At 41.5% G+C, this 22,631-nt stretch overlaps 2 protein-coding genes across 2 annotated transcripts in view; both read right to left on the reverse strand.

Moving 5' to 3' along the window:
• Window positions 1–1,054, reverse strand: part of man1a2 (mannosidase, alpha, class 1A, member 2) — a 64,423-nt gene extending 63,369 nt beyond the window's left edge. Inside the window, exon 1 of the mRNA XM_058391369.1 lies at window positions 141–1,054. The gene's annotated coding sequence lies outside the window, so the exon portion shown is untranslated. The remainder of the gene's footprint in view (window positions 1–140) is intronic.
• A 3,503-nt stretch (window positions 1,055–4,557) lies between these two features.
• Window positions 4,558–22,361, reverse strand: trim45 (tripartite motif containing 45). The gene is made up of 6 exons (XM_058391371.1): window positions 21,732–22,361; window positions 18,956–19,707; window positions 12,776–12,905; window positions 11,757–11,871; window positions 11,549–11,675; window positions 4,558–5,381 (listed from the first exon to the last, which is right to left on the reverse strand). The coding sequence occupies exons 1-6, from the start codon at window positions 22,193–22,195 to the stop codon at window positions 5,233–5,235; spliced, it is 1,737 nt and encodes a 578-aa protein (XP_058247354.1). The 5' UTR covers window positions 22,196–22,361; the 3' UTR covers window positions 4,558–5,232.
• Window positions 22,362–22,631: the final 270 nt, after the last annotated feature.

The following is a 22,631-nucleotide window of genomic DNA, read 5'->3' on the forward strand; positions in this document are numbered from 1 at the left end:
AAAAAGCTAGCATCCAATAGCTTAGCAGCAGCTCGCGCCCGCCTGTTGTTGGCGTTACAGAAACCGTGACACTTTGCTAGTAGCGCGAGCTGTCACACCTGACCGTACAGGTAACATTAAACCACCCCAAGTCCACATACCTTGAGGATCCTGCTTCTCAATTCCCATCCACGATCGTCATCCAAAAGCGTTTTCCCGACCTGCTTCGCCAAGAGAGCTAAGCATTAGCTAGCTAGATTAGCTTGTAAATAGCGAGGAGCGTTGAACAGAGCGGGCGCGTGCTTCCTCGCCGGCAGCGGGCGGCCGTATTTCATTCACAGTACTCGAAGGGACATGGATAGTTTTCCACATTAACGCATAATACGTTGCGCCTATCATTCAGTGACACTGAAACCGCACTGCCAGAATAGGACCGTCGATGATACGAACCTACACACAAATTATACAGCATATGCTAGAAGGTTCAGCGTTAATAAATCTGTTGTACACTGGAATAAGAGTGTACACACACGCGCAGCTGGGAACCTATTAGCAGGGCTGTGAGGAGCAGGCCCGGCGCGCGCCGCTCTGATGCCGTGGCAACAAGCGAGATCACTGTTAGCAGCCTGTACTCACAAACCGGAAAGGGTCAGGACTGGGCAGATGCTCTAAATACCTAAGGAACATTTAACCTGGGGAGAAAAAATAAGAAAGGTGTCGATGAGAAGAAAATAAGCGCGAGCTGCACTCAATGCCGCGCCTCTCTCTCTCTCTCTCTCTCTCTAGCTAGCTAGTGAAGCTAAATCTGTGTAGCAGCCCGATCATCTGTCTCTGCCTGTAGCCCGTGCTGTATCCCCTCATCGCTGCTCCGGCTTAAATCGACGCCACCGGGGGCAAAAAAAAACACAACAATGTTTTCATATAGATAAAAAAGCTTTCAGAATATCTGTATCTTCAAGTCCTCAAAGTGAAGTGAAGCTCATTTGAACATCCCATTTTGTTGAGTAGCCATGGACACCGCCAGCCTCTAATGTCCATGATGTTGTTCCTGCAACAGCTAGCTAGGCGCCTGGCTCCGCCCCCTCCGCCTGCCTGCATCCCATCAGCGAGCGCCGCCTGGTAAAGCCAGGGATTGTCGCAGAATTACGAACCACGCGCCAAAACGAACAGACTTCCCTGCCTCAGGGGCTAAAGCAATTACTCACCACGCCTTAGAACAAACTCTTTACTAGAATAAATGTCATCGCTTCATTTCAAAGGATGCTATTTAGAAGTAATTTCTATTTGTTTATCTATTGCTCATACTTAATATCCCGAAGCTATTTAATGATAAAGTAAAATTTATTTTAAAATAAATAAATATATATAAATAAATATAAATATATATTACCCTATCAGTGGAACAAACAGCAATTTCAGGCAATTGAACTGTAGTCCAACTGTACACTTGGATTCTCTGACCTGGTTTTGTATCCAATTCTACACTCTATTTTGTATTAGATTTCGATATCAACCACATATTACATTTTTTTTATATGTGTAGTTTCTAGTTATCCATATTAAAATCTGATTTCTGATATTACACAAAATGTGCAAACCAGCTCATTACACATAACTGCAAACTTACTGTGTTTCTCATTTGAGGCTGTGCAGTGTGCATGATGGTTGTCACAAATGCCAAAAATCATGTAAAAAAGGGTTTATGTGGTGTTAAATTTAAACCTTTTATTTGATATTTGTCCAAACAGTGTCCCAATAGAGGAAATTAATAGTGTGCTGTTATTCATTTCAATAACTGTTACAGGTCCTTTATTTGCCATTAGCCCAGTGTTTCACTCCATTCTACTTTTAACAGGCTATAAATGTGTCATTAAGTGCAGATTGCTCTTGGAAAACATCACCACTACATGCATTTGATGCAGATTTGGACCTGATGACACATCTATGCAGTATGAATGTGCTTTAAGAAAACGTCTGCCTAAGTAAACAAAAGATAAAATAAAATAAACCACTGGGAACAGTTATGTGGACAAAACATGAGAGGCAAGAAAAGAAAGATGCTATAATAATATGGCCTTAATCTGAAATTCTTATTTTAGTTGACCAGTGCCTAGGTTTGAAGTATGGGCATTGTCTGGTGTTGGTCTTGTCTAATGAGTGGTATATCATGACTAGTTCCCACTTATTTCCCCTGGGTTAATGTCTGTACCATGATTCATGCCTCCCACCACACAAGGTCACCTACTTATAAAGAATTAATTCATGAATCAGATCCGGTTCAACTTTCTCTCTTTCTCATCTGTCTCATTCAGATCAAGATATGTTCTTTAACAAACAAATACATGATATTATAGAGTTCATTCATTCATCTTCAGTAACTGAACAGGGTTGTGGTGGATCCAGAGCCCATCACTGGTCACAGGGCAGGATTACCTTCTAGACAGGATGCCCTTCCCTAGCAGGGCATTATACCACCACCCGAACCCTCACACACACACACCAAGAAGATTTATAGCAGCTTATTTACCTACTAACACTTAGCCAAGTGCAAGGAAACTGGAAGAAACCTGTGCACATACGGAGAAAATGCCAAACTAGAGCCCAGAACTGGACCTAGAACATAGATTTTACATAGAACAGTTTGGGTGAGTCTGTGTCCATGATAGCCTCAAATGTTTGTTCTTGGCTGATGGAAGTGGAACTTGATGTGATCTTAGACTGTTGTAACTCATGCACCTCATAGAGTGATGTGTTGTGCATGTTGACATGCTTTTCTGCTCACCAGAGCTGCAAAGAGTGCTTATTTAAGTTACTATAGACTTCCTGTCAGCTCAAACCAATCTGGCCATTTTCCTCTTATCAACAAGGCATTTCCACTCACAGAACTGTCGCTCTCTCAGTGTTATTTTGTTTTTCACACCATTCTGTGTGAACTTCAGAGACTGTAAGGTGTGAAAATAAATCCTAGGAGATCAGAAGTTTTTTGAAATACTCAAACCAGCCTTATCTTACACCAACATCCATACCACAAATGTCACAGAGATCACATTTTCTTCCTTCGTTCTGATGATGCCACATGATTGACTGGCTGGATAACTGGAGGAATGTGCATGTGTTCCTAATAAAGAAATGCTCAATCAAGCATTGATGTGAGTTTTCACACTAGAATCAGGACACTAGGAAAGAATTGCTGTATCAGGGAAACACCTCAGCCTGGCTGGCACTGTAACTCAGCCAAAGTGCATTGTTGCCATCTTGTGTTGGCTAGAAGAGCAGATTTTACACTTCCAGCTTATTCAACAAGCTGTTTCCAGGGCTTAGTTAAAAAGAAATGCTAGTTTTAGAAGTACCAGTTTCAATGGAATTTCAGTGGAATTGTAATATTGCCATCCTGACCTGGATAAGAGGCATAACTTTCCGTGTATATCAGTAACAGTATATGACACTGCTTGCCTTCTTCCCATAGTGCATCCTGGTGCCATGTGTTCCCCAGGTAAGCGATGCACACACCCGGCCATCCACGTTATTCATCAGACCAGGCCACCTTCTTCCATTGCTCCGTCATCCAGTTCTGATGCTCACATGCACATTGTTGGCACTTTCAGTGGTGCACAGGGGTCAGCATGGCCACCCTGACTGGTCTGTGGCTATGCAGCCCCAATACACAACAAACTGCAATGCACTCTGCATTCTGACACGTTTCTATCAGAACCAGCATTAACCTCTTCAGCAATTTGATCAACAGTAGCTCGTCTGATGGATCAGATCACACGGGTCAGCCTTCACTCCCCATGTGCATCAATGAGCCTTGGCCACCCATGACCCTGTCACCGGTTCACCACTGTTCCTTCCTTGGACCACTTTTGATAGATACTGACCACTGCAGACCGGGAACACCCCACAAGAGCTGCAGTTTTGGAGATGCTCTGATCCAGTCGTCTAGCCATCACAATTTGGCCCTTGTCAAACTCTCTCAAATCCTTACGCTTGCCCATTTTTCCTGCTTCTAACACATCAACTTTGAGGACAAAATGTTCACTTGCTGCCTAATATATCCCACCCACTAACAGGTGCCATGATGAGGAGATAATCAGTGTTATTCACTTCACCTCTCAGTGCTCATAATGTTATGTCTGATCGGTGTATATGATAGAAATGACAGAGATTTCTGGACAGCTGAAGTGAGGATAACTAAGAAGCAGAGTCTTAATGTTATGAAAGAGTTTGTAATAACAGTGCTACATGCCTATTACAAACCACGAAAAAAAGACCTACTACCCAAACCTGCTACACTAACACTATGACCATTTACAACGATTTACGAGACTATAAGCAGGTCATGCAGTTACAGTAAAATAATCAACAACAGGGTGGTGTAATGCTGAAACATTAGGGAAACATCAAAAGTTCTTACTCAGCATTTCAGTGTTCAGTATATCAAGAACACCAAGCATAGCTTCAACTGCATTAGTGAGTAACCAGGCCAAACTAATTTAGATTAGATGTTTTAAGAAAAGTCTTTTTAACTACTCTTACATACAATTTGTATATCTGCAGATTACACAAAAGGGGAACAACTGACCCGAAACAAGAAAGTGAGCACTTTTCGTGTCCAAGATAGGTCCTACTCTTTAAAATGCCAAGTTTATTAACCACAGCAGCATGACATATATTCACATTTGAAATCAGACCTGAAATCTATTTTATTCTTATAATTACTACATAATTACCACAGGAGGTCTTTGGTAACACAAGCATGCATACACAAACACACTTAAATTCTATATAACTTATGCAAGACGTTTGTTTGTTCATATAGAGTTGAGTTTAAGCAAAGGTATTAAGAATAATGCAACATCAAATATATTCAAGCTTTAGAAAACCATTATAAAAACCTTTAGATAAGACTGAAGTTGTATTGCAGCTCCACATTTGGTGTGGGAATATTTACATGTGTCTGTTGTTCATAGTCCATGATCTTCTAGAGCACCTTCTTAAAGTTTTGGTTAAGTCACATCTTGCCTGACTGAATAAATATAAAAAAGCTGTTAAATAAAAGAGTCAACAAAATGGAGCTCTTAATAGTCTTTGGTGAACGATCCAGCTTCACAGAGATAAACTGCATCACAGGCAAGCCTGCTGGTGACATTTAAAACATCATGCTGAAATATTTTCATGTTTTTAAAGCACTGTATGTTATAATATGTTAATGCTCTGATATCTCCTTGTGTCTTTCCGTGTGAGAGTGATACATCAGAGCTCCACAGTTCTGACATGTCCGCGGTGAGAGCCTGACACGACGCTTCGCACACACTCTGAACTCTCAAGCACACTACCACAGCAGGACCAGTGTGGCTTCCCTGGGTGTCCTTTATGGCCATGACCACAGCCCTGGAACCCTCCTGTAGAACACACACACACACACACACACACACACACACACACACACAGAAATACGCAGATGCAGACAGATGCAGACGCAGACGCACACAGAAACACAGACGTACACAGATGCACCCAGAAATGTAGGCGCACACAGATACACAGAAACACAGATGCACACAGATACACAGAAACACAGACGCACACAGATACACAGAAACACAGACGCACACAGATACACAGAAACACAGACGCACACAGATACACAGAAACACAGACGCACACAGATACACAGAAACACAGACGCACACAGATACACAGAAACACAGACGCACACAGATACACAGAAACACAGACGCACACAGATACACAGAAACACAGACGCACACAGATACACAGAAACACAGACGCACACAGAAACACAGACACACAGACGCACACAGATACACAGAAACACAGACGCACACAGATACACAGAAACACAGACGCACACAGATACACAGAAACACAGACGCACACAGATACACAGAAACACAGACGCACACAGATACACAGAAACACAGACGCACACAGATACACAGAAACACAGACGCACACAGATACACAGAAACACAGACGCACACAGAAACAGACACACACAGATACACAGAAACACAGACGCACACAGATACACAGAAACACAGACGCACACAGATACACAGAAACACAGACGCACACAGATACACAGAAACACAGACGCACACAGATACACAGAAACACAGACGCACACAGAAACACAGACACACACAGATACACAGAAACAAAGCCGCACACAGATACACAGAAACACAGCCGCACACAGATACACAGAAACACAGACGCACACAGATACACAGAAACACAGACGCACACAGATACACAAACACAGACGCACACAGATACACAGAAACACAGACGCACACAGATACACAGAAACACAGACGCACACAGATACACAGAAACACAGACGCACACAGATACACAGAAACACAGACGCACACAGATACACAGAAACACAGACGCACACAGATACACAGACACACACAGATACACAGAAACACAGACGCACACAGATACACAGAAACACAGACGCACACAGATACACAGAAACACAGACGCACACAGAAACACAGACACACACAGATACACAGAAACACAGACGCACACAGATACACAGAAACACAGACGCACACAGATACACAGAAACACAGACGCACACAGATACACAGAAACACAGACGCACACAGATACACAGAAACACAGACGCACACAGATACACAGAAACACAGACGCACACAGATACACAGAAACACAGCCGCACACAGATGCACCCAGAAATGCAGACGCACACAGATACACAGAAACACAGCCGCACACAGATACACAGAAACACAGCCGCACACAGATACACAGAAACACAGCCGCACACAGATACACAGAAACACAGAAACACACAGATACACAGAAACACAGACACACACAGATACACAGAAACACAGCCGCACACAGATACACAGAAACACAGACACACACAGACACACAGAAACACAGACGCACACAGATACACAGAAACACAGACACACACAGACACACAGAAACACAGACGCACACAGATACACAGAAACACAGATGCACACAGATACACAGACACACACACAGAAACACAGATGTACACAGATACACAGAAACACAGACACACACAGATACACAGAAACACAGACACACACAGATACACAGAAACACAGACACACACAGATACACAGAAACACAGACACACAGATACACAGAAACACAGATGCACACAGATACACAGACACACACAGACACACAGATACACAGACACACACAGACACACAGATACACAGACACACAGAAACACAGACATACACAGAAACACAGACGCACACAGATACACAGAAACACAGAAACACACAGATACACAGAAACACAGACACACACAGATACACAGAAACACAGACGCACACAGATACACAGAAACACAGACGCACACAGATACACAGAAACACAGACGCACACAGATACACAGAAACACAGACGCACACAGATACACAGAAACACAGACGCACACAGATACACAGAAACACAGACGCACACAGATACACAGAAACACAGACGCACACAGATACACAGAAACACAGACGCACACAGATACACAGAAACACAGACGCACACAGATACACAGACACACACAGATACACAGAAACACAGACGCACACAGATACACAGAAACACAGACGCACACAGATACACAGAAACACAGACGCACACAGAAACACAGACACACACAGATACACAGAAACACAGACGCACACAGATACACAGAAACACAGACGCACACAGATACACAGAAACACAGACGCACACAGATACACAGAAACACAGACGCACACAGATACACAGAAACACAGACGCACACAGATACACAGAAACACAGACGCACACAGATACACAGAAACACAGACGCACACAGATACACAGAAACACAGCCGCACACAGATGCACCCAGAAATGCAGACGCACACAGATACACAGAAACACAGCCGCACACAGATACACAGAAACACAGCCGCACACAGATACACAGAAACACAGCCGCACACAGATACACAGAAACACAGAAACACACAGATACACAGAAACACAGACACACACAGATACACAGAAACACAGCCGCACACAGATACACAGAAACACAGACACACACAGACACACAGAAACACAGACGCACACAGATACACAGAAACACAGACACACACAGACACACAGAAACACAGACGCACACAGATACACAGAAACACAGATGCACACAGATACACAGACACACACACAGAAACACAGATGTACACAGATACACAGAAACACAGACACACACAGATACACAGAAACACAGACACACACAGATACACAGAAACACAGACACACACAGATACACAGAAACACAGACACACAGATACACAGAAACACAGATGCACACAGATACACAGACACACACAGACACACAGATACACAGACACACACAGACACACAGATACACAGACACACAGAAACACAGACATACACAGAAACACAGACGCACACAGATACACAGAAACACAGAAACACACAGATACACAGAAACACAGACACACACAGATACACAGAAACACAGCCGCACACAGATACACAGAAACACAGCCGCACACAGATACACAGAAACACAGACGCACACAGACACACACAGATACACAGAAACACAGACGCACACAGACACACACAGATACACAGAAACACAGACGCACACAGATACACAGAAACACAGACGCACACAGATACACAGAAACACAGACGCACACAGATACACAGACGCACACAGATACACAGAAACACAGACACACACAGATACACAGAAACACAGATGCACACAGATACACAGAAACACAGACACACACAGATACACAGAAACACAGATGCACACAGATACACAGAAACACAGACACACACAGATACACAGAAACACAGACGCACACAGATACACAGAAACACAGACACACACAGATACACAGAAACACAGACACACACAGATACACAGAAACACAGACACACACAGATACACAGAAACACAGACGCACACAGAAACACAGCCGCACACAGAAACACAGACGCACACAGACGCACACAGAAACACAGACGCACACAGACACACAGATGCACACAGATACACAGAAACACAGATGCACACAGACACACACAGATACACAGAAACACAGACGCACACAGAAACACAGACGCACACAGAAACACAGACGCACACAGACACACAGAAACACAGCCACACAGACGCACACAGATACACAGAAACACAGACGCACACAGAAACACAGACACACACAGATACACAGAAACACAGACACACACAGACACACAGAAACACAGCCACACAGACGCACACAGATACACAGAAACACAGACGCACACAGAAACACAGACACACACAGATACACAGAAACACAGAAACACAGACACACACAGATACACAGAAACACAGCCGCACACAGATACACAGAAACACAGATGCACACAGAAACACAGACGCACACAGAAACACAGACGCACACAGACACACAGAAACACAGCCACACAGACGCACACAGAAACACAGACACACACAGATACACAGAAACACAGACGCACACAGACACACAGAAACACAGCCACACAGACGCACACAGAAACACAGACACACACAGATACACAGAAACACAGACGCACACAGATACACAGACACACACAGATACACAGACACACACAGATACACACACATACACACAGATACACACAGACACACAGATACACACAAATACACAGATACACACAGACACACAGATACACACAAATACACAGATACACACAGACACACAAAAATACACACAGACACACAGATACACACAAATACACAGATACACACAGATACACAGAAACACAGACACACACAGATACACAGAAACACAGACGCACACAGACACACACAGATACACAGACACACACAGATACACAGACACACACAGATACACAGATACACAGACACACACAGATACACAGATACACAGACACACACAGACACACACAGATACACACAGATACACACAGATACACACAGATACACAGACACACACAGATATACAGATACACACAGACACACACAGATACACAGACACACACAGATATACAGATACACAGACACACACAGATACACAGATACACAGACACACACAGATACACACAGATACACACAGATACACACAGATACACAGACACACACAGATATACAGATACACACAGACACACACAGATACACAGAAACACAGACGCACACAGACACACACAGATACACAGACACACACAGATACACAGACACACAGAAACACAGACGCACACAGATACACACAGACACAGGCCGACACATGCAGACATTCAGACACAGGGCCACACAGGGAAACATCATTAAAGAAGATTTAATACAAGTTATTCTCATGACAAAAAAAAAGTATTTGTATACAATTGAGAATGGAAATAACACTCAAAGCAACATAGACCAGACTGAGAGAGAATCTGCAATGCCAGTCAAAAGTTTCTGAACATGATGTACTGCATTTGAGGGAAAGCTGCAGTTCCCCATCTACAACTGGTAAAAACACCAAAACTAATTTGTAAGGATTATCACTATGTCTAGACAGCTTGCTATTGTCTGTTGGCTAGCTTGTTGCGAGTGCTACACCCCATTATTTCCTGTTGTTGCAGTGTAACACGTTGCAAAAATATATAAAATGTCACTAGAGTAGAACAGCACCAATAGCCAATCACGCCTGTTCTGGTACAAGTGCAGATAAAGTGTCTTTTAATGAGTTTTACACGCTCTGAGAACACAAAGGACACGCTTTCATGGAGGCATGCCTCTGGACTTACAGTCTTACGGCCAGAGCTTAACCTTTAATAAAGCACTAAATAACTCCCTTTACAATCTGAGAGTGGACAATGAACAAGTCCACTCAGAATAAGATTTAGGTATTAGATAGAACGCTCTGTAACTATGAAAAACAAATGTTTAAAAACCTCTGAACAAAAGCATACAGCTTGAATCATTTAAAATAAGAAAGGTGAAATAGTACAGTATATACATATTTATCTACTAACATTTCATTTTTTTGCACCATACATGCATTTAACCCTTTCTCACTTTTAAACTTCTGTAACCCTTTAACCTTTATGCTACCAGACGAATGTAAATCTGACCCTTTCAATCAGCATAAACAAATTATTTTATCGCTCCAAGTCTGTATATGATTAAGCCTCTATATGATTATTCAGGGCACTGTTGGGTTTCTGTGTATAGAGTATTGTGACTGTGTTTAGCTGCTGCTGAGCAGGGTGATGGGAAAGGGGAGGAGTTTAAGGCTTTAGTAGGGTACTAACCCCCTGAGAATGTAGTTTCATATGAGCTATTAACCACTACATCACTTCAGTACTGAATAATGGAATTTCAAAGCAGGCAAAATACCATTTTCTGAGTTACAGTGATAAACTGTGCTCCATCATGGCACTTCTCATGCTGTGATGTGAAATACATTCTGAACACAAGCCCTAGTTGTGCAGGAATTTAAGCATGCTATACCTGGCATGGTCCCCGGACAGCCGCACCGTGCCTCTTTAGCGCCTCCACTAGAGCAGAAGGAGCAGCAGTGGAACATGCCACAGTGGCGCTGAAATTTTCTCTTTACCGTCAGTGCAAAAGGCGAGCCCTGCAGAGCACAGAACATGGAGAACATCAGTCCTGTAATAATCACACCCTTTTAGAAATGCTGCAGAATCAAGCTTGTTACCTTAACATGCTGTGCTTTGACACACACCCACATGGAGTAGGATCCCTGTTCCATGGGCGTGTAGGAGACGGCATACGACCCGTCGTTATTATCAGTCACTGTGGCCTCTACTTTGCTGTAAAGCAGCGTAAAAACATGCTGTGTATGTTTTATAATCACAAGAATGGCAAACACAGACAGATGATGAAACACTGGAACAGATTTCAGAGAGGTTTAGACAAGATCTCACCAATTACACAAATCAACTTTAGTTTATATTTAGCAATTAGCAAACTGTGTCATTAAGCCATCGTAAACTTAGAGGATAGGTTAAGATCTAGTTCTAGGCATCTTCCACTGGGGTTCTTCCAGCTCTAGAGGAAGACAAATGGCTACCATAAAAGGTTGCTTCAGTAGTCTGGAATGTGACACATGAACGCTAACTGGTCCTAAGAATAATTACTTAAACTGGATCCCAAATGACACCGCACGCTATGCTCCAGCTAGTGTATGAGTTTTAGAAGGGTAATATCACCTCAAATGGAGCATAGTCATTTGCCATCAAATATATGCAATGCAATGCAGAATACAGTAAATTTTATAAATAATTTAAAAGACATTTTTAAGATGTCTTGTCCAGCAGTGTCGTCAGCCATGTTGAATTTTTTTTCTCATCCAGCGTCTCTTCCTGCTAGTCCCGCCCCTCTTCCACTACATAAACACAGCTGTGAGTGTTAAGTGCATGAAGCGTCCAATATTCCAATAGTCCAATATTTTAGATAAATTAAAGTGCATTTTCCAAGTACATGAGATGCACTTCTTCTAGTTAGAGGTTTCAGTGTGAAAACTTCTCACAATGTTTTAACTACAAAATGGCACAGAATAGTGCATAAGTGTGTGATTTGGGATGAATGTGTTTGAGCTGTTCAGAGAATGGATGGACACAAACTATAAGGAACTGTATCTTTGTGTGAAATTCTCCCAAACAGAATAATCAGAAACATGTCTACAGTCAATAAAGTAATAAACGTTAAACTCACCACTCCTTCTTTTCTGTGTGGATTATGCTGACTAACACAGAGTCTCCTCCTTTGGCCATCGGCTCCCCTGCAGAGTCCCTGCAGACGAGTGTGAACTCACACTTCTGGCCTTCAACACACTGCTGGACACCTGCGAATGATAGAGCTCTGAGCTGATTAAAGAGAAAGACATGCGTAGCCCTGACTTTTAGAAAGACAAACTTGAAGTAACAGATTAACAGTAAGTGAAGTTAAGGATTAGTGATTCATGGAAAACTAAAGCAACATTTTCCCCCAGGGACTCACCGTGTCTTCTCATTCACACTCACATTACTTCTCATTTGTATTTGAGCTCCATGGTCAACACCAGGTGCCCTCACATTCATATAGATATTCATATAGACTACCATTTACCAAGCTGAATATACACAGATCAGACAGAACATTATGAGCAGTGAGAGGTGAAATGAATAAGACTGATTATCTCCTCTTCATGGCACCTGTTAGTGGGTGGGATATATTAGGCAGCAAGTGAACATTTTGTCCTCAATGTTGATGTGTTAGAAGCAGGAAAAATGGACAAGCATAAGGATTTGAGAGAGTTTGACAAGGGCCAAATTGTGATGGCTAGATGACTGGATCAGAGCATCTCCAAGACTGCATCTCTTGTGGGGTGTTCCCGGTCTGCAGTGGTCAGTATCTATCAAAAGTATCCTTTAACTCCTGTAGGTATGCTTTAAGGATGGTCAAAGAAAATGAATAAGTCCAATCCATGGAGGCCCAACTTAGAGGACTTAAAGGATCTGCTGCTAACATCTTGGTGCCAGACACCACAGCACACCTTCAGAGAAGTAGTGGGGTCCATGCCTCGACGGGTCAGGGCTGTTTTGGCAGCAAACGGGTAGAGCTGGGCGATTAATCGTTATTATCGATTAATTTGAATTTATGGTTTATGTCGATGTTGAAAAAACGAAAATTGATTTTCCGATTTCACTTTGGTTTGGCAGAGCGAGCTTCCGTAGTTCTGCAACGCAAAGAGCTTGTTTCTAAGAGAGGCGCGCCCTGATAACACGCGCACACACACACATATCCTCTGATCTTCGCTCTGCGGCGCCGCGGTTTCTTCAGTCGGATTCAAGAACGCGCTGAAAGACGGGGAGGAGCTGAAAGTCTGACGTCGTTTAAAGGGGACTGAAACGATCACAAATTTGTGTAGAGTTTAGAATTTGTGTAGGCTGAATAGAAATGTTAAAAATGGCCTAGTGACGAAAACCGCGGCAGACTTCGGCTCCTTCCCGTCTTTCAGCGCATTCTTCAATCCGACTGAAGAAACCGCGGCGCCGCAGAGCGAAGATCAGAGGATAAGTGTGTGTGTGTGTGTGTGCGCGTGTGCGTGCGTGTGTGTGTGTGATCAGGAAGACTTGTATTTGGCTTGTTCAGTACTCAAATGTTATACACATCTATGCAATACAGTGGAATGCTGCAATAAGTTTACCATCCTACCCTGTTAGTCAAACCTTTATTTTATTTTATTTATTTATTTATATTTTTTACTATTATACCCTCACTGGGGGCGGAGTCCCCCTTAAATGAAAATGTTGGTTTTATTTAGCGGGTTAGTTTATTTAGCGTGTTAGTTGCATGTTGGTTTTATTTAGCGGGTTAGTTTATTTAGCGTGTTAGTTGCATGTTGGTTTTATTTAGCGTGTTAGTTTATTTAGCGTGTTAGTTTATTTAGCGTGTTAGTTTATTTAGCGTGTTAGTTGCATGTTGGTTTTATTTAGCGTGTTAGTTTATTTAGCGTGTTAGTTGCATGTTGGTTTTATTTAGCGGGTTAGTTTATTTAGAGGGTTAGTATATTTAGCGTGTTAGTTGCATGTTGGTTTTATTTAGCGGGTTAGTTTATTTAGAGGGTTAGTATATTTAGCGTGTTAGTTGCATGTTGGTTTTATTTAGCGTGTTAGTTTATTTAGCGTGTTAGTTGCATGTTGGTTTTATTTAGCGGGTTAGTTTATTTAGAGGGTTAGTATATTTAGCGTGTTAGTTGCATGTTGGTTTTATTTAGCGGGTTAGTTTATTTAGCGGGTTAGTTTATTTAGCGTGTTAGTTGCATGTTGGTTTTATTTAGCGTGTTAGTTTATTTAGCGTGTTAGTTGCATGTTGGTTTTATTTAGCGGGTTAGTTTATTTAGAGGGTTAGTATATTTAGCGTGTTAGTTGCATGTTGGTTTTATTTAGCGGGTTAGTTTATTTAGAGGGTTAGTATATTTAGCGTGTTAGTTGCATGTTGGTTTTATTTAGCGGGTTAGTTTATTTAGCGTGTTAGTTGCATGTTGGTTTTATTTAGCGGGTTAGTTTATTTAGCGTGTTAGTTGCATGTTGGTTTTATTTAGCGGGTTAGTTTATTTAGCGTGTTAGTTGCATGTTGGTTTTATTTAGCGTGTTAGTTTATTTAGCGTGTTAGTTGCATGTTGGTTTTATTTAGCGGGTTAGTTTATTTAGAGGGTTAGTATATTTAGCGTGTTAGTTGCATGTTGGTTTTATTTAGCGGGTTAGTTTATTTAGAGGGTTAGTTGCATGTTGGTTTTATTTAGCGGGTTAGTTGCATGTTGGTTTTATTTAGCGGGTTAGTTTATTTAGCGTGTTAGTTGCATGTTGGTTTTATTTAGCGGGTTAGTTTATTTAGCGTGTTAGTTGCATGTTGGTTTTATTTAGCGTGTTAGTTTATTTAGCGTGTTAGTTGCATGTTGGTTTTATTTAGCGGGTTAGTTTATTTAGAGAGTTAGTATATTTAGCGTGTTAGTTGCATGTTGGTTTTATTTAGCGGGTTAGTTTATTTAGCGTGTTAGTTGCATGTTGGTTTTATTTAGCGGGTTAGTTGCATGTTGGTTTTATTTAGCGGGTTAGTTTATTTAGCGGGTTAGTTTATTTAGCGGGTTAGTTGCATGTTGGTTTTATTTAGCGGGTTAGTTTATTTAGCGGGTTAGTTTATTTAGCGGGTTAGTTTATTTAGCGGGTTAGTTGCATGTTGGTTTTATTTAGCGGGTTAGTTTATTTAGCGGGTTAGTTTATTTAGCGGGTTAGTTTATTTAGCGTGTTAGTTTATTTAGCGGGTTAGTTGCATGTTGGTTTTATTTAGCGGGTTAGTTTATTTAGCGGGTTAGTTTATTTAGCGGGTTAGTTTATTTAGCGGGTTAGTTGCATGTTGGTTTTATTTAGTGGGTTAGTTTATTTAGCGGGTTAGTTTGTTTAGCGGGTTAGTTGCATGTTGGTTTTATTTAGCGGGTTAGTTTATTTAGCGTGTTAGTTTATTTAGCGTGTTAGTTGCATGTTGGTTTTATTTAGCGGGTTAGTTTGTTTAGCGTGTTAGTTGCATGTTGGTTTTATTTAGCGGGTTACTTTATTTAGCGTGTTAGTTTATTTAGCGTGTTAGTTTGTTTAGCGTGTTAGTTGCATGTTGGTTTTATTTAGCGTGTTAGTTTATTTAGCGGGTTAGTTTATTTAGCGGGTTAGTTTGTTTAGTGGGTTAGTTTGTTTAGCGGGTTAGTTGCATGTTGGTTTTATTTAGCGTGTTAGTTTATTTAGTGTGTTAGTTTGTTTAGCGTGTTAGTTGCATGTTGGTTTTATTTAGCGGGTTACTTTATTTAGCGTGTTAGTTTATTTAGCGTGTTAGTTTGTTTAGCGTGTTAGTTGCATGTTGGTTTTATTTAGCGTGTTAGTTTATTTAGCGGGTTAGTTTATTTAGCGGGTTAGTTTATTTAGCGGGTTAGTTTATTTAGCGGGTTAGTTTGTTGAGCGTGTTAGTTTGTTTAGCGGGTTAGTTGCATGTTGGTTTTATTTAGCGTGTTAGTTTATTTAGTGGGTTAGTTTATTTAGCGGGTTAGTTTGTTTAGCGGGTTAGTTGCATGTTGGTTTTATTTAGCGGGTTACTTTATTTAGCGTGTTAGTTTATTTAGCGTGTTAGTTTATTTAGCGTGTTAGTTGCATGTTGGTTTTATTTAGCGTGTTAGTTTGTTTAGCGTGTTAATTTGTTTAGCGTGTTAGTTGCATGTTGGTTTTATTTAGCGTGTTAGTTTGTTTAGCGTGTTAGTTGCATGTTGGTTTTATTTAGCGTGTTAGTTTGTTTAGCGTGTTAGTTGCATGTTGGTTTTATTTAGCGTGTTAGTTTGTTTAGCGTGTTAGTTGCATGTTGAACTGATTTACAAAATTGTTTTTCTTCAGGGATTTTTTTCAGGTGACAATTATTTATTTTATAAAAAGTGATCTGATTTTATAAAAAGTCTACAGTTTGCACTTTACAAATCCCTCATATTTTGTTATATTACTTTATTTTACTAGAATAATTAGAATTTGTAAAGACTGGTGAAAGTTTGCATTTTATAAATCCCAAAAAAAGGTTTTTATGTTGTATTAATTATTGTTTTTCTAAATAACAAAAAAAAAACTTGTTAGCGAAAGTAATTTTGCACTTTTAGTCCAAATTAGCAGTTCATATGTTTGGTTATATTTTTTTTGCTCAAACTAAAAAAAATCTATTCTATAGTCTCTAGTGTTTTATTAAATTTGTTTTAAAGAAAAATAATCGTTTTAAAATCGAATTGTGTTTTTAAAAAATCAGAGATTCAATTTTTTGGCCATATCGCCCAGCTCTACAAACAGGGGACCAACACAATATTAGGCAGGTGGTCATAATGTTATGCCTGATCAGTGTATTAAGGATGTTCTCATCAAACATTTCTCAGTCTTCCCTAAAAAGCCAAAAAAGTTAAGAGCACATGAACGATTTTTGTTCATCGTATAAATTACACCGCCTATTCAATCCTTAAATGGCTAAACTACAAAGAACTACAAGAAACCTCACCTCCATCCCTGCATACTGCAAAAACCATATTCAATTCAATTTATTTGTATAGTGCTTTTAACAACGGGCAGCTTTACAGATGTATAGAAACACTAAATAAAAATGACAATGTTTAAAATCAAATAAATATTTATCCCTGATGAGCAAGCCTGAGGCAATGGTGGCAAGGGAAAACTCCTGTGATATGCAAGATTTCTGAGCATGTTAAATCAGAAATGTGATTATTTCCTAAAACTGTATTCAAGATGGATTACTTGCTATTCTTGGAGCTAAGGCTCGTTTTCTCAAATGTGGTTAAGTATCACTTAAAAACCAACAATCAAATCTATTATAACTATGATTGCTGTTGCTGCCATGCATCCCAGGTTCTCCTGTAAAAATGTGGCTGGTGACTGCACCTACATCAGACATGCTGAGGCACGGCAGAGAGAGACGAAAACCACGACTGACACCACCAGCTGAAAGGTTGTCATGGGAACAAGGAATGTCACCTCTACATTCAGTGATCTCCACATTCCATTCCTATCCATAGTCCTCTCTCTCTATGTGTGTGTGTGTGTGTGTCCAGACATCAGGTACTACCTAGTATTTCATTTAAGTGCCCTCCTTCCCAAGTATGAGTTTCTTGGACAAAATGATCTAATACTGCATGAAAATCTACACCACATGTCCATTGTAGGATGATGTGGCATCAAAGTAAAGCAGCTCAGCTCTCTCACAGAAAGACAATTCCATTGCTAGTGGAAAGCAGTTTGACTGCATTTATCATCTGAGTAAAGACTAAACAGTGTTTTCTCAGGTTTATGTCCTCTGTGTGCACTCTGTGTGTAGATTTGTTTCTGTCTGTGCTTTGTGAACTGAACCACAGATGGGAACAGTATGCTTCATTTCTATGGTCAGAAATAACACCAGTGGCAATTAAAATACACTTAAAGACAACAAACAAAACCTCTGCTACTTTTCCACCAGAAAAGCTGAGACTGTGTTGAAGTATTTGTTATGCTTGCATGCACTGTGGTGCCTCTCTGATTGCTACATCCTTTAATCTGAATACCAAGGACTTCTGTAAATTACACGCTATGTGACTTAGTGGGTAAACTTCATTCTGCTTTGAGTTAAAGAAACACATCCAAACTGACTAACAGAATCTAGACAGAACCTTTGCTGGCCATTTTCTTCTAACCTTGGCTAAATGCTGAATCTATCCCTGTAATGATTGCGACCAGCCTCAATGCTTTCTATAACTGTACTCCTTTGAACCTTTTCCCTCTCTTTGCTTAATGCAATGGCCACAAGTGTAAAGACACTAATCTGAATAGCTGAACATGCCTCAATCCTCACCTTCTCCTTGAATGGTGCATTTGCTTGGATCTACAGTCTTGGCCTGCAGAACTCCCACCATGGGAAATCCCTCCACCTGCCCTGCAGGCTCCTGCGGTAAGAAACAGATACTCTCGCCAATGTCATGGCTAACACTGGTCAAGTTTGGATCGTACCCCAACTCAAACAGGCTCATTAACCGCCTTGTGGTTACTCCCTTCACACTGAGGATCTCTGTCTCTGAACCACATGTGAGCAAGCGCTCAGCAAAGTCCACACTGCCACGGATATCACACACGGCCTGCTGCAGCTGCGCCCTTTGGAGTTGGAGCTGGTTGCGCCTCTGTACTCGCAGATCCTCCAGGGAGCGCAGAAGAGAGTGGCAATGAGTTTCCACAGCGCTTGTGTAGGCTTGCGCAAAGGCCTGGATCTCCCTCGCCATCGCCTCTGCCCGAGATTGCAAAGCTTCCTGGGAAACATCCACGCACCTCAGTACCTCCTCCAGACGAACGAGGCGAGGCCGCAGGTTCCTGGAAACCAGCTGGCGGATACGGTCGCCATGCTGATGTATGACCTCATGCATGGGACTGCAGCGATGGTCCCTGTGAAACGTAGCGGCACATTCCAGGCACACAGTGAGATCGCAGGTCTCACAAAAGAGACGCAATTCCTGGCCTGGGTGCAGGGAACACAGCACGGGTCTGGAGAGTCGGCCCTGGCGCTTCAGCTCTTCCAAGCTGTGGATGGCATGACTGGAGGTCCTCTTTTGTCGCCTGTAAAAAAAACAAAACAAAAAAAACATTATTAAAAATCATTGAAATAGGAGAGAAATTAGAGAGACGAGTAAGACTGTGGCAAAACATTGTCTTCAAAATATGATCCTTTGCCCTATTAATGGCTTTCTCAAGGCTTACTCTAAGCTGTTTTGGGTTGAGAAAAAAAGCCTTGTATGTACTTTAAAGACACAATCACATTTCAATGTTTTCTGTGGCATTATTTCTATTAATAAATATGTCAGTATGGCAGCAAGTGTTGCTGAAAATTTTTACAGATTCCTTTAAAAGTCCCTGAACTCTGAGCAGAGCAATTAAAATTGTTTGCTCCATCTAGTTGCTAGTTTTATACTCCTGCTTGGCAAGACTGCTATTTTGTATTACTGCTGAAAGGTGTAAAGCAGATGGATTTAGGCGTGGACTAAAGTAGGAGTCATAAATGCTGGAACACTTAACCAAGGTTATTTCACTCTGAACTAATCATGAGTATGTTCTATTCCTTCTGAAGACTCCACCCTACTATGAAGGGTCTCCCTTTACTGGGGTCAAAAGTAACAGCATACAGGAATGTGCTATAGCATCACTTTTCAGGCCAAAAGTAGTGTCCCAAATGATGTACTACACACTATGCAATATGAACCCTATTGTCTAGAATATGAATTTTGGAAAGGAAGTATCATCTCAACTGGAACACTGACAGTGCTTTTTGTTACTAACCCGGAACTATGAGCCGTTTCCCAGTCGATGGCAAATGCACATAATGGGACACTACAAGCTTTAGCAAAATACACTGAAAGTGAACTTAAATAAAAGACATTTGTAAGATGTCCTGTACACCAAAATGTCGTTGGATATCTTGAAAACTTTTACTAATCCAGCCCCGGCACCCCATGAAGCCCATCCCCTCTCCAGTTAACCCCACCCCTAATGTCTGTGCTATGTTGCAACAGTGTCAAATATCATTTATCAATTTATAAATATAATTAAATAATGAATAGAAATTTTATTAAGTCCAAACTTTAGGACTCTACATTTTATTATTGCTAAAGGTAATGCTACTATTTTTCATATTTCAACCTGATTTACAAACTCTACATTCCTCTCAAAATGCCCCATACAGGCATTATAGTGGTAATCTGCTAGGAGTCATCAAAGCAGGGCAGTGGATTGGGAACACTTGGACTAGGCGTATACTCCATGCGTGATTGACTTTTATTTTCTGATGGTTGAGTCCTTCCTTGCTGACCTCATTTCTCTTTTCAGAGAAATGAGCTCAGGCCAGTCAAGTTCCTCCACATGAATCTCACTCATCCATGTCTTTATGGACCTTGCTTTGTGCACTGGTGTACAGTCATGTTGGAACAGGAAGGGGTCATCCCCAAACTGTTCCCACAAAGTTGGGAGCATGAAATTGTCCAAAATGTCTTGGTATACTGAAGCATTAAGAGTTCCTTTCACTGGAACTAAGGGGCCGAGCCCAACCCCTGAAAAACAACACCTGAATTCAATGATTTGGAGGGGTGTCCCAAAACTTTTGGCAATATAGCGTATGTGAATATATGAATATACAGAATACATATTTATATATGAATGTACAGAGAATATTTACAGTGATTATATTGTAGTTTTAAGGGGTTTATCAGTATGAAGGAGGGGATATTACCGTGGGGGGATAATGGGTCGAAGAGTTCAGTAAGGACACCGCTGTGGGGTAAAAGCAGTCTAAGGTAGACTTGAGGGCAGGAGGGTAAACAATTTATGGACTAAATATCAGAAAAATATAGACTTAAGAAAGAGTAAGAAACTTAGCTCCGCCCCTAAACTCCTACAAACTGGTTCATGTGAAATGTTCGGAATTTGCAAACAGGAACCTTTAGAGATAAATGTATTGGCTTTTCTTTATTAATGAAAACTGGCACACTTTGTTTTTAGTGCCACCTTTATTTCAGTTGCATGAAGGGCAGAAAGGTGACAGCGGAATGTTTTCGTCCTCAGTTTATGTGTATGATGTGACGCACACTGACCTGTGCGCCTGGCTGCAGAAGTCACACAGGTTGAGGCTGCACACCTCACAGCGCTGTCCGGCCTCGGCGTCTCCACACAGGTCACACACGGCGCTTTTACCCAGCAGCAGCGTCTCCATGAACACCTCGTCCAGCGCCAGATGGTCTGTGGTGAGTCCGTCCACCCCCGAGCGGGGCAGCTCCACCTCACTGTCACACTCGGGACAGAGCACGGTGAGAGAGTGCACGCGCTCCCGGCCCGGACTCTCACCCTGTCCGCTCAGCGGAGAGAACGGCTCGAGCTGCCGGATACAGTCAGAGCAAAACGTGTGCAAGCAGGAGAGGAGTTTGGGCTCGCGATACATCCGCTTACAGACGCTACAAAACGCTCGAGGGTTCCTAACGTGCCCGTTAATCGACTTTTTGTTGTTCATTGCGATGTCTTTCACGTCTCCACGAGCAGATTTTTCCCCACAAGTCGACATCGTAACGATTCCTTTAGTTTAGAGTGAAATAATCTTTACCAGTGAATCTCCCAAACACAAGGAAGAAAGAACTGTTAAACTAAAATATTCCTCTTTATTAAGTTATTAGAGCAGCGCAGTGTGTCCTATAAACACTTCACATGGATTTACTTCCAGCAAAGTTTTACTTGTTCACGCGGTTGCCAAATATGCTGCACAAATTCACCCTTTCTCCCAAATGCCCAATGCTGAAACACTAAACCTGTCTCTCTAAAATTCAATAAACTGCTCACCTTCAAAATATGTTGTACATTCTATAAAGTAATATTATATAGTACATAATAAATAAAGCAGAATAATAAACATGCAAATACTGGATGGTGCTACAATCTTTACATTTTTAAATATGCTGTCATTGGATAAAAAGCTAGCCAAGATGAATGAGGCAGTGAATTAA

This window comes from Hemibagrus wyckioides, linkage group LG06 (assembly GCF_019097595.1).
Source record: "Hemibagrus wyckioides isolate EC202008001 linkage group LG06, SWU_Hwy_1.0, whole genome shotgun sequence".
In the NCBI taxonomy this organism is placed as follows: domain Eukaryota; kingdom Metazoa; phylum Chordata; class Actinopteri; order Siluriformes; family Bagridae; genus Hemibagrus; species Hemibagrus wyckioides.